This window comes from Ascaphus truei, chromosome 19 (assembly GCF_040206685.1).
Source record: "Ascaphus truei isolate aAscTru1 chromosome 19, aAscTru1.hap1, whole genome shotgun sequence".
NCBI classification, from domain to species: domain Eukaryota; kingdom Metazoa; phylum Chordata; class Amphibia; order Anura; family Ascaphidae; genus Ascaphus; species Ascaphus truei.
The window spans coordinates 35,614,847-35,628,180 of record NC_134501.1 but is presented as its reverse complement, the minus strand read 5'-3'; the positions used below and the strand labels follow the sequence as shown (position 1 = coordinate 35,628,180).

At 42.5% G+C, this 13,334-nt stretch overlaps 1 protein-coding gene across 6 annotated transcripts in view; it reads left to right on the top strand.

Moving 5' to 3' along the window:
- Positions 1-13,334, top strand: part of TSNAXIP1 (translin associated factor X interacting protein 1) — a 93,669-nt gene that overhangs the window by 61,521 nt on the left and 18,814 nt on the right. For all 6 annotated transcript variants that reach the window (XM_075577133.1, XM_075577132.1, XM_075577136.1 and 3 more), the window contains exons 10-13: positions 3,631-3,761; positions 8,837-8,965; positions 9,651-9,809; positions 12,345-12,454. In XM_075577133.1, the coding sequence (XP_075433248.1) occupies positions 3,631-3,761; positions 8,837-8,965; positions 9,651-9,809; positions 12,345-12,454 (529 nt within the window). The remainder of the gene's footprint in view (positions 1-3,630; positions 3,762-8,836; positions 8,966-9,650; positions 9,810-12,344; positions 12,455-13,334) is intronic.

Genomic DNA, 13,334 nt, shown 5'->3' with positions numbered 1-13,334 from the left:
CCACATGATGCGTTGATTTAAAGCTGCTGATTTTTTTTTAAATCAGTTCTGTACTATGAGAAAATACTTGTAGCATTTAAAAAATAAATAACTCTGAATTACATTTTTAATGCATTATAATGTAACAAGCATTGTTTGTTTCTATAGCAACCATTTACAAAGTCACATCTCCTTCCTCTTCTGAAACAGGCTCTGGCACACCCCTTTTTGAGCCCTGCCCTCTCTCAATTGTATCTAGTGACTGCCTGGTCACATGATCTTCCCCACAGAACTTTGCATCTTTGGTCCTCTTCTGTTGCACTGACAGTCATTTAGTGAACACCCGAGCCAAATCTTCTGTTATCGATCACAGGAGAATGGATCGATCAGCAACTTAGCTAATTATTTATCATTGTGTGGATTATATTGATCCACATATTAAAGGAGGGGGGCGGGGAAATAAAAACACAGCGGCAGCTTAACTGCTGCTTTATATAGAAGGAACTACTGGCACTACCCAGAAGTATCTCAGGAATCAGGGGGTCCTTGGTGCTGAAATGATTGCTGTTCAGCTCGGCCCCCCTCCTCATCCATGTAACAAAATATAAGGGCTTAGTATTAGTTGAGGTTTTGGGCTAGCTTTTTAGGAATTAAATACACAGTGAAAGATAAATAAATGAGCAGGAAAGAGCTGGAGATGATATCCGATGCCCTATCGCAGGGGTGCACAAACTTTTGAAGCTGTGCCCCCCTGCCTGCTCCATTCTCTGCTCGCGACCCCAGTACCTCTTTGGTCGGCGTCAAATGATGCAGCGGGATCATGTGACCCTGACGCGTCACACCAGCCATCTGAATCACGGTAAGTAGAGTTGCAGAGCCTCATCGGTCCCCAGGCATTTAATGTTAATGCCGTGGGGATGAGCGCGGGGCCTCTGCACCCGCCGCGCACCCCTGCCCTATCGTACAGCATGGTGAGCAAAAATCTTTCCATCGTATATTAACATGCAGTGCGATACTGCGCCTTCCAGTAATTAAACAGATACAGTGTGTTACCCGTCTTCTCATTATTCTGAATGGGGCAGAAAGAGGCTTTTTTGGTGCCAAGCTTTTTACCTGGTCGTTCTATAAATGCACTTTTGTGATATGGGAAGTGTCAAAACCATGTGAGGGTGAGAAAATCCTTTTGAATATCCCTGCTGCTTGGGGTAGATCAATATGGCAGATGGAATCAAATAAAGCTTATAAAAGTGAGAAGAGAAAAAACAGGGGATTCTGGGCAAGGAAACTGTAACTAGATTCGCCTGATGGCAGAACAGTAATCGGAAACTGTTTGGATACTAATATTGCACCTTTAATGCATGTATCGTATAAGTATAAGCATTCTGGAATGAACTCTGAATTTGTAAAAGGGGCGTATGTTTGCTACTTTATCCCAGTGATGCAATTTAGAAATGGAGTAAAAGATCAACAAAGATCATTTGCAAGTCCAAAACAACAAGTCCCGGTAATGTGTTTTAAAGATAATTTATGTGTTGGGGCTGTACCACGTGCTAAACTACAACCATAAAATCATTGTACTCTATTCAGCTCTCCTATTTCCTATTAGTGTATATACAGTTAGGTCTGGAAATAATTGGACACTGATACAAGTTTTGTTATTTCGGCTGTGTACCAAAATAAATTCAAGTTACAGTTAAATAATGAATATGGCCTTTAAGTGCAGTCTATCCGCTTTAATTTGAGGGTATGCACATCCAAATTGGGGGAAGGGTTTAGGAATTACATCTCTTTAATATGTAGCCCCCTCTTTTTCAAGGGACCAAAAGTAATTGGACAATTGACTCAAAAGCTGTTTCATTTACAGGTGCGGGCTATTCCTTCGTTATTTTATCATCAATTAAACAGGTAAAAGGTCTGGAATTGATTCCAGGTGTGGCATTCGCATTTGGAAGCTGTTGCTGTGAACCCATAACATGCGGTCAAAGGAGCTCTCAATGCAAGTGAAACAGGGCATCCTTAGGCTGCAAAAAAAAAAAAAAAAAAATCCATCAGAGAGATAGCAGGAACATTAGGGGTGGCCAAATCAACAGCTTGATACATTCTGAGAAAAAAAGAACGCACTGGTGAGCTCTGCAACACAAAAAGGCCTGGACGTCCACGGAAGACAACAGTGGTGGATGATCGTAGGATCCTTTCCATGGTAAAGAAAAACCCCTTCACAACATCCAGCCAAGTGAAGAACACTCTCCAGGAGGTAGGCATATCATTATCCAAGTCTAACATAAAGAGAAGACTTCACAAGAGCAAATACAGAGGGTTCACACAAGGTGCAAACCATTCATTAGCCTCAAGAATAGAAAGGCCAGATTAGACTTTGCCAAACACTATCTAAAACAGCCCAGTCCCAGCATTCTTTGGACAGATGAAACTAAGATCAACCTGTACCAGAATGATGGGATGAAAAAAGTATGGAGAAGACTTGGAACGGCTCATGATCCGAAGCATACCACATCATCTGTAAAACACGGTGGAGGCAGTGTGATGGCATGGGTATGCATGGATTAGAATGGCACTGGGTCACTACTGTTTATTGATGATGTGACAGAAGACAGAAGCAGCCGGATGAAGTGTATAGGGATATATTGTCTGTTCAGATTCAGCCAAATTCAGCGAAATTGATTGGACGGCGCTTCACTTTACAGATGGACAATGACCCAAAACATACTGCGAAAGCAACCCAGGAGTTTTTTAAGGCAAAGAAGTGGAATATTCTGCAATGGCCGAGTCAATCACCTGATCTCAACCCGATCGAGCATGCATTTCACTTGCTGAAGACAAAACTTAAGGCAGAAAGACCCACGAACAAACAACAACTGAAGACAGCTGCAGTAAAGGCCGGCAAAGCATCACAAAGGAGGAAACTCAGCGTTTGGTGATGTCCATGCATACCAGACTTCAAGCAGTCATTGTCTGCAAAGGATTCTCGACAAAGTATTAAAAATTAACATTTTATTTATGATTGTGTTAATTTGTCCAATTACATTTGAGCCCCTGAAATAAGGGGACTGTTGTATGAAAATGGTTGCAATTCCTAAACGTTTCATACAATATTTTTGTTCAACCCCTTGAATTAAAGCTGAAAGTCTGCACTTCTATTGCATCTCGGTTGTTTCATTTCAAATCCATTGTGGTGGCATACAGAGCTAAAATTATGAAAATTGTGTCAGTTTCCAATTATTTCCGGATATACATATATATATATATATATATATATATATATATATATATATATATATATATATATATATACACATACATATATACATACATACATATACATATACACATACACACACCTGTATGAATATGCCAGTTTATGTACTCTGGGTTTATATACTTATATCTTTAAAAACTTGTTGATTCTGAAGGCATGTCTGAAGGTCTTTGAGTTATCTTAAAAGCAGGTTGTGCAAGTTAAAGAGCATTTGTGTGTAAGGCTTGAGGTGGTTTTGTTGATATGATTTTGAGGTAATGCATTGAGAATCACAAAATGTACTCCTAAACCGTAATGTCGTTTCTCTTATATAGCATTCCTCTAATCGGTATACTTTATAACTAGGTTAATGCAAAACATGTATTTGCTTGCTACAGATGTTCTTCCCGGGGGCTTCGAACGGTGGTCTTCATTATCCGAGGGAAGGACTAGTGATCAGATGGTGGACGTGTTACTGACTGAACTGGGGACGAGAGAGCTCCAGGAGAAGGAGTTCTTTAATGGCGCGGTATGGCTAGCAAGTGCTTTCTTCACCTGTTTGATTTCAAATATGACCTCCTTCCCATACAACTTTTATCAAGGATCCACCATCAATGGACTCTCTCTTTTTCTTTTTTTTGTAACTTATACGTTATTAGATTTTTAGAAACACAAAAAAGGAAGGGATACAGAAAGAGGGAGGGAAGTACTACATTTGTTAACAAATGTATCGTAACATTTTCCATTCAGTAACAGCAACAACACCCACAACACACCACAATCGGTTGTCTGAAAAGGGATATACATCTTTACCCACAACAATTCAAAAATTATTTTATAGATTCCCCTTTGAGTACCAGGGCTCCCATATCTTATAACATTTTCTTGTATTATGCCTTACTTAGGCTGTTAATCTTTCCATTGATTGAACCTCATTTACTCTTATAATAATCTCTCTCCTCAAGGGGGGTTGAGTCTTTTTCCAGGCCCCTGCGATTGCGCGCCTTGCCGCGGTGAGAATGTGTGATAATAGTTTACTTGTACGTTGGTTTCTATTTTCCAAGGGTTTCCCCAGGACCATTGTAAGTGGGTCTGGGGGGATCCTCATCCCAATAGTCTATTGAATCAAATTCTGCACTATTACCCAAAATCTCTTTATCTTTAGAAAGAACAACCAGATATGGGCCATATCTCATATTCCACCACAGCCTCTCCAACAAAGACTCGTAGCCCCTGGGTAGATCTGACTCAACCGTTGGGGTGTCAAGTACCATCGTAAAATAACTTTATAAATATTCTCTTTTGAAATTGTGCAAATAGATGTATTCGTTGCATTGTCCCATATATTTTCCCAGTCTTCCCATGAGATCTCTATCTGAAAATCTTGAGCCCATTGATCCATATGACGTGGGCGAAGGAGGCGTTCATTTCCCGAGAAATAAAGACTTGATATAAAGTTGAGATGAGTACCCTTTGATAATTTCCATTTCTGCATAGCTCCTCTCAAATGCAGAGCTATCTGGAAAAGACCCTCCTGGGGACAGCTGCCTAACATAGTGGCAAACTTGAAGAAATCTGAACACATCAGAGCTCGTGAAAAAATATTTCTGACAAAATTCCCCGAAAGTTAACAATTTACCTTTAGATATCAAATCGTCCACATCTCTAATATTCTTAGTCTTCCACCCACCAAAAGTACTGGTAAACCATCCTGGACCAAAATCAGGGTTGTCGAAGATGGGGGTGCATCTCGAGGGGGCTATTTCTTTACATCTGGAAACGCTAGTCCTCCTCCGCTAGTCCTTTTCTTTCTCTAGGTGCGAGCATGACTGATCTCGCAACTCTTGGCCTTTTGTTACCCCATATAAACGGCATAATCTTGTTCTGTAAATTCCTTATATATTTTAGTGTCTAAAAATAATATAGTAATTTCGGGAGAACGTTCATCTTAACTGTAATAATACGGCCCATCCAAGATATTTGGTGGCCATTCCATAATAAAAGATCCTGTTTGATTCTTGTAAAAAGCTCTGGGTAGTTATATTTATAAAGCGATTGATAATTTTTTGTGAGGAAAAATCCCTAGGTATTTCAGTCTTGCTTTATTCCAATGATTATTGAAATTAAGATGAATTAATTTTACTTCAGTATCTGATAGATAAATTTAGTGCCTCTGACTTAAAGGAATTAATTTTGTAACCTGAAAAAGAGCCAAACTCAGAGAGCGCTTCTTGTAGATTGGGAAGAGAAGTAAGGGGGTTGGAAACTGTCAGAATAATATCATCAGCAAACAAAGATAATTTGAAAATTTCCGCTCCGATTCTAATACCCTGTATCAGGGTTTTTCCTAATTCTAGTTGCAAGAGGCACAATCGTTTACGCAAAAAGTAAAGGAGATAAAGGGCAGCCCTGCCTAGTACCATTCCTAATTTTAATTTGATTTAAATCCCCTCCCGGCATTTAAAAAAAAGCCGTTGGAGAGTCATATAGGGCCCGAACCCCTTTTAGAAATGGGCCGGAGAAACCGAACGCTTGCATAGTTCGATCCAGAAAATCCCATTTGATTCTGTCAAACGCTTTTTCAGCATCTAAACTCAGTAACATCCCTAGATGTCTAGAGAAATGCATATAATCTATCATATTAAAAATCTTACGCGTATTATCCGAGGCTTGACGCTTACTTATAAAACTTACCTGATCATTATGTATTAGGCGTGGGGAAGAATTGGATTTAATCTATTCGCTGGTATTTTGCTATACATTTTTAAATCTGTATTAAGAAGTGAAATTGGCCTATAACTTGCGCAACTCATTGGATCTTTACCTTCTTTAGGTATCGCTACCAAATTGCTTTAGACATTTGCATAGGAATCTGGGTCTTTACCTTCTTTAGGTATCGCTACCAAATTTGCTTTAGACATTTGCATAGGAATCTGGGTACCCTTTAAAAAACTATTGAACATGTCCAGCAGATGCGGAGCTCGAATTCCTCCGTTGAAGGAGTCCTTCATACTGATTCCTAAAAACCTCATCACCCTCTAAACACCTACCCTTTTTATAAACAGAATTTGGGAAGCAAGAAAATGCATTCGGTTCAAATAACAGCCTAAACCTCTTACATTAAATATTTCCTTTTTTCCTATAGTGTTCGCAACCTGTAACAATAATAAATGGGAATATAGTATAGAACAGGGATGGGCAACTCCAGTCCTCAAGGGCCACCAACAGGTCAGGATTTCAGGATATCCCTGCTTCAGCACAGGTAGCAGTCTTAGACAGAGCCACTGATTGAGCCACCTGTGCAGGGATATTCTGAAAACCTGACCTGTTGGTGGTCCTTGAGGACTGGAGTTGCCCGCCCCTGGTTTAGAACCTAAGATAAATTAATAAAATCGATATAATAACTTTGTCTGTTGGAAAATCCTCTCTTAGATTTCTTGTTCCCCACCTAGATCCAACGGGACCTCGGGGTAACCGTGGATAATATAAAAAATCGCGGGGGAAGAAAGTTCGCCGCGGATCATAAACTCTGAGCCGCCAACCTCTTCCACCAGCTGATCAGACTTGAGGCGTGGTTACAGGACCTGGTGCTCTGTCAGGTCAGGCGGGCAGTATCGGGAGCTTCAGAACGGTCCTCTTTTTCACTCTGTTGTGAGGCTACCGGTGGTCTCTCGGGCCTCGGTTAACACTGCGGTTTCGCGGACAGCTGGCCGTGTACACCTAGGGCTCCTAGGAATTTCACCGCCTCTTCCGGGAATCTTAACGGACATTTCTTCCCGTTTTTGTTTACGACCAGTCGGAACGGGAAAGCCCATCTATAGCGGATCTCGTTATCTCTGAGGACCCCTGTCACTGGACCGAGGTTTCTTCTTCTTGAGATTGTAGTTCTGGAAAGATCTTGGAAAATCTGGATCCTAGAGTCTTCAATGTTCACGTAATCTTGATTCCAGCAGCTTCACATTATTTTCTCCTTAGTAGTATAATAGTGTAGTTTGACAATTATGTCCCTGCATTTCCGAGGGTCCGCGAATCTTGGACCTAAGGCTCGGTGTGCTTTGTCCATATGCAGGTCACTTGTTAGAAGAGATGGAACTATTTGGGTAAATCATTTTGTTAGATAAGGTTGCAAATCACCCGAATCAACTGCTTCCGGGATATTTCCTTCTCTAAGGTTTTGCTTTCTTTTCCGGTTTTCCAAATCATCAACGGTGTCATTCAGGTTCCTGATTTTGTTATTAAGTCTGATAAGCTTGTCTTCCATTGAAGGGATTCTTCGAGTTTATTTTCCAGCTACAATGTTTGCTCTGTCAGGGAAGTCACATCTGCCTTAAATTCAGCAACAGCCTTATCAAGACACCCTGCATCTCTCTAAACAACTCTTTTAAAGCCTTTGGGGTGATTTGGGAATTTTCTTCTGTGTCTTGATCTTGATCTGTGTCAACAAAGTTTCCCCTTGGTGTTGTGGCTGATCCTGTTGTTCCTGTACACGTGTGTGCCATCTTGAATTTCGGGAACCGGAGAGGCTGTTTTCAAGAGGTAACGGGACACTGAGGGTGTCGGTGGCTTTCGATCTTTTTTGGGGGAGGCATCCCTGTAGGTTCCGCTGGCGGGGGGAGGTCTTCTGAAGAAATTTTAGACGGTTTGGAGGGCTAAATCATCCGCGATCATAGCGGCGTCCACGGAGCAGCTTCAGAATGCTCCCATCCTTCTTGACGCTGCGTGCGCGCCCCTCTCTTTTCTTTTATGACTTTTTTTGGATATAGTCATCTTTTGATCAATTATGGCGTTTTTACATAGGGTTTCAAAAACTCTCACGTGTTTTTCAGATGTCTCTGCATAGGAGATCTATGTAAAGTCTAAAAACTAGATCTGCGAAGAACCTTCATTCTGGTCCATGACAGTGACTAGCTATATAGTGTACGTCTTAACATTAGAACAGCAGTTATTCTCTAAAGCCCCCTCCTAATTTTTCATAGGCGGGAAGCAGAAGGTCCTTTGAGCTGAAAAGTGGTAATTTCAGCTCCGCAGACCCCCAGGTTCACGAGATGCTTAGCGGTAACGATAGTGCTGGTACTTCCTGGTTGTTTAAATGCCCCACGTTATACAGGCCAATAGGAAGCTACAGTGGATTATGATGCTGCTTTCTATTGGCCCTTGTAATGCGGGCGAGATTGAAACCATCTGGTTTCCCCTGGTGGAGACTGTGCCGGTTCTATGCATCTTGGGAATCGGGGCCCCCTGGAGATGAAATGAACGTGTTTCTGCTCCAGAAACCGCCTGGTTCCCAGATATTGAGATGGGGGCCCCCCAAAAAAATGAATAGGGGGAATTTCTGCTTTAAAAAGAAAACCACTTAAAGGGGCTATCCCTCCTTTGACCAAAGTATATTAATAGCAGCGACATGTTTAAGGGGTTATATCTGGATCACTGAATACTTGTGCTACGCTTCGGACATAGACCTCTGTTCATTAAGGTCTATTCAAGTTAATGATACACAGATAGACCCATATTTTCTAAACCTAGGTGTGCTTAATATTGCCACCTGGTAGTAAATATGTCTGATTGTTCTACATTCCCTTGTAACTCTCCTCTCATAATATCCAGGGTAGAGAGGATAATGTTCCTGTTCATCTGCGCCATGAAGGACCAATTAAGAACTTAAAGTTAAGCACAAAAGATGTGTATGGTGTACTAAGAGAAGTGTGGAAGGAGAAAACCACATCAGACCAACAGGTAACTATACAGCAGGCAATCCTGTTCAGTATTTCCTTTTGACGTGTCTGTGATAAAAGACGCATCCATCCTCCACTACAGTGGTTTTCAACCGGGGTTCCACGTCTGCCAGGGGGGGAGGAGAGCCGGACATCTTTCCCAACTGTCCCAAGCCCATCGGCGCGGGGGCACCCCCACATAGCAGTGACTCGGCGGCTCCTGAGCTCAGCAGCAGCAGCCGCCCGGTCACTGCTATACTTCCTCTCACTGCGTGCCCCAGTCGGCACTTTTGGTTAACATGAGGGAGAGGTAGGATCGGGCGGGCGCATGCACGCTCTCAGAGGTGTGTGTAAGTGGGAGTGTGTGTGTGTGTGCGTGTGTAAGTGGGAGACTGTGTGTGTGTAAGCAAGTGTGGGAGGGGGAGAGTGTGTGTGCGTGCGTGCGCGCGCAAGGGGAATGTGAGAGTGAGTGTGAGGGGTGAGACAGGGGGATGGAGGGGGGGGGGAAGGTGGGGGGGAAGGTGGGGGGTGTGGGTTGAGGTTCCCCAGAATGTCAAAATCGAATTCTGGGGTTCCCTAACCAAAAACGGTTTAAAACCACTGCACTAGTGTATGGTGACTTCAAGTTCACATTTATCCTCATCTAATGTTTCCCTTGATGACCTTGATGACCTTGATTTCTCTTGTACGACATGTTTATTTTGTAGAAGGCTAAGCCGTCCCTGCTGTCAGAGTTCTTCCTCACCTACCTGCAGAAGAGGTTTGGAGACTCTGCTATTGAGTGGTCGTATGGCGTGCACGAGACCTGCAAAGTGCACATAACCAATGACCGCATGTATCTCTTCTACAATATCCTGATGGGTCAGGTGGGTAACCCAAAGGGACACTTGATAAACCATATCCAAGTTTTACCATGAAGTGTAGGTGTAGGACCCAGCTAGACCAAGTTTTCGAACTGCCTAAGGAATTTCCAAACATGCTTGAATGCACTTAGTTTACATACAATATAAATGGAGGTAACATTAGGAGATTAACACGAGTGTTCAGTTATTGTACCGGGCTTAGGAAACCCCACTGGTCTCTGTCACCTTTGCATGGTATATATACTATATGAAGATACTCACAATTTAGGCTGAGATTATAGTCCGTGCAATGTTGCTCTCACGACATGAACAAATTGCAGAATCCCTATGAGGCCACCCCTAGTGCGCACACGACAGAGCACGATGGCGCGACCGCGTTTTGAAAAGACCAAAAATGTTGTCTTTTCAAGCGACGGCCGAGTCACGTGAGCGGTTCAGCCAATCACGGTGAACCAGCCTGGTGATGCGTACGCCACGTTCCCCATCGCCTCCCCAATCGCCTGCAGCTCAGTTCACCCATCGCTCGGGACACAGGCGTCCACGAGGCCATGCGGTCCTTGGTGCGCGTGCAAGTAAGTACTATAATATTAGCCTTACAATGAATCGCCACTTCTCCAGCACCAATACGGCTATCGGAACTTTGAACTACATGTGAAGGGAACAATGTTCCGTTATTCTCACAAAAATAGTGTTAGATCGATGGATCATTCAGAAGGATAAAAACATTAGAGCCACAATTCCTTTAATTTTGACGTCCCCTTTTTTGGGGAGGTTGGGGGGTCCCATCCAGGAAATTTCTTTGTGCATGTCTGTAGGCAACATCCACAGCACCAACCCACTTCTAAGCCTCTTTCTAACATTGATACTAGGTATCTCCCCACTTTAGAATCAGAACCATTGTTGGTAGCATTGACAAGGCGGGCATTTTAAATTCCCAGATTTACTTAAACATCAAGGCTAAATATTTTCTTGAGTTGAGTAACAATCCTTCAGAGAGAGGTACTTCTTGCTATAACTGGTTACAAAATGGAGCATTCATGAAACATGACATACTATCGCAAAGGAAACTAGTTTTAAATGAGAATATGAGCTATTAAAAAAGCAGTGCATATTAGCGGCTTAAATAAAAGTTTCTCCGTATAATTGGCTTCCTTAGAAAAATTCAATTGCCATTAAAGTAATGGTTTTCTTTCTTGTGAGAAATGATTGTGTCGCTTCTCGTCGGGAACATTGGATTAGAGCTTATCGGCTAGTTCTGTTTATCTGCTCGACTAATGAAGGCTTCAGAATAACTGCAACCAAGGGAACAGAGCCAAGCTTGTCACGCCTGACACTTGTCACGCCTGACAGAAAGTTGTATCACCAAATTACATTAGATAAAGAATGTAAAACCCCCAACAGTTTTTTTTCACCATGAAAATGTTAACAGTTAAAAAAAATATGTGTTCAGATTTGTTTAATAAAAAAATAAACCTATTGAAATGCCTGTCCAACATGAAGCAGCGACTAATGGTTTTACACCTTCTTATTGGACTGATATTTGGCAGCCATTTTGTTTCCCCTGGGGTGGAATTTAAACTCAGTAACTTCACCAACCTCTGGAACCGGGTGATCCCTGGAACTGAAAATAGCGTACCTCAGTTCGGGGGACCCCCCCAGTTCCAGTGCTGTAACCAAAAATGTATTTGGGGGGATTGCTGCTGTAACCTATTAAATACGCCTCTGTTACTTGTGTTCCAGGCAGCACTGTGACTGTTATTCCTGCTTTACGCGCCCAGGTACCTGTATTTTACAGCAGTGGTGCGCAAACTGGGGGGCGTCACATGACCCGTTGTGTCATTTGACGCCGGTTCACAGGAAAGGGGGGGGGGGTACAAGCACTGGGGCTGGCAGGCAGGGGGGCGCAGCGCAGAAACTTTGCGCACCCGATTTACAGTATTGACATGACCTCTTCCTAAAGATGGTTGCTGAATAGTTCCTACATTAAACAGACAATCCATACCAAGATCCAAGAGAACAGTGGCTTGTTTAAAGGTTTAAACAAAGGGGATTAATACCATTTACAAAATAAGCCACAGATTAATACTTTTTTTTTAACCTGAAATGTCTCCAAAGAAGCCAAATCTTTTGTGAAACAAAAATGTTTAATTTCAATATTGATAATTCACACTCCCCCCCTCACCCCCTGTGTTATGTGATTCTGCCATCAATCATCCACAAGATAAAAAAGGAACAACAACAAAACACAAATATTTTAAGGGTGATTTAATCTCTCCAAGAAAGCCAATTTCATTGACCATTTGTTTCAGAAATATATTTTCGAAATTCTCCTTTTTGTTTTTTTTTACAGAATAATAATACAGTATATACATTTTGGACCCTAAAAGCCTCGCCCCAGTGTTTAATGGGTTTAGAATTTCTTAAAACCAGACACCGCACCATTTACTATTTTAAGCCGCTTCAAACCACTGAGATTAGGAACCGACTTGGTGGGCACCATTGCTGGAGTGTGGGTGCTGACGACTGTATGTTTCACAGGTGGATGAAGAGGTGTACCATGCCCTGATTCACGCCTATTCACACCTGCTGTCGGAGCTAGTCAATGCTGATGGTGCAAATAGTGGTCTTCTGAGCAGAGAACAATTCAGGTAAGACAGAAACGCAACACAACGGGAGCATCGATCCTGTGTTGCCAGTTTAACCCTCGTTTTCAAGCGCAAATCAGATTGGCCAAAATTGGAGACATTTTTGTGAATGCCCAGGGCTTTTTCCACTAATTTGTTTAAACCTCTACAGCAGGGGTGGTCAACCCCGATTGTCAAGAGCCACTGAGAGGCCAGGGATTAGGGATATCTCTGCTTCAGCACAGTCATTGTGAATGAACCACTGATTGATTTAGTCACCTGTGCTAGAGCAGGGATATGTTTAAAGCCTGACCTGTTGGTGGCCCTTGAGCACTGGAGTTGGCCACCGCTGCTCTACAGTGTGCCATCGGATCTCCGGCTCTTCTGGTCATGTGATCGCTCCAAGAGTGCTCACATGGCCGCGAATGGTGCCCGGATGACGAAAAGGGAAGTGGGAAGGGCTTCGATTCTGTTTATGTCGGTCTGGCCATTTCATGGGAGTAGGGACCCCCATCACCCCTAGAAAACGAGCGTAGCTGGTTCATCATAAGGGTTAATTTACGTGTGTGTGTGTACACAATTCTGAGGTTCACCAGGTTTCAGGAGAATGTCTAGTTCCAAGCTAACTTAATTGAGAACCATGTGAATAAATGAACAGAATACAGGAGGATCGGGCTGTGTACGTTTTGAAGCTGTAGCTGAGCCCTCTTATACTCAAACAAGGGGATATATAACATAGGAAAAACTAAATATCGTTGGCAGGAACTACAAAACCTACAGTAGTTATCTATTATTTTGGTCATAAAACCCAAGCTGTCCCGCACTCTCGTTGACATATTCCCCTATAGATCCCATTATTCATTTTAAATAGTATAAATATCTTTTGGTATAATAATACTGAGGT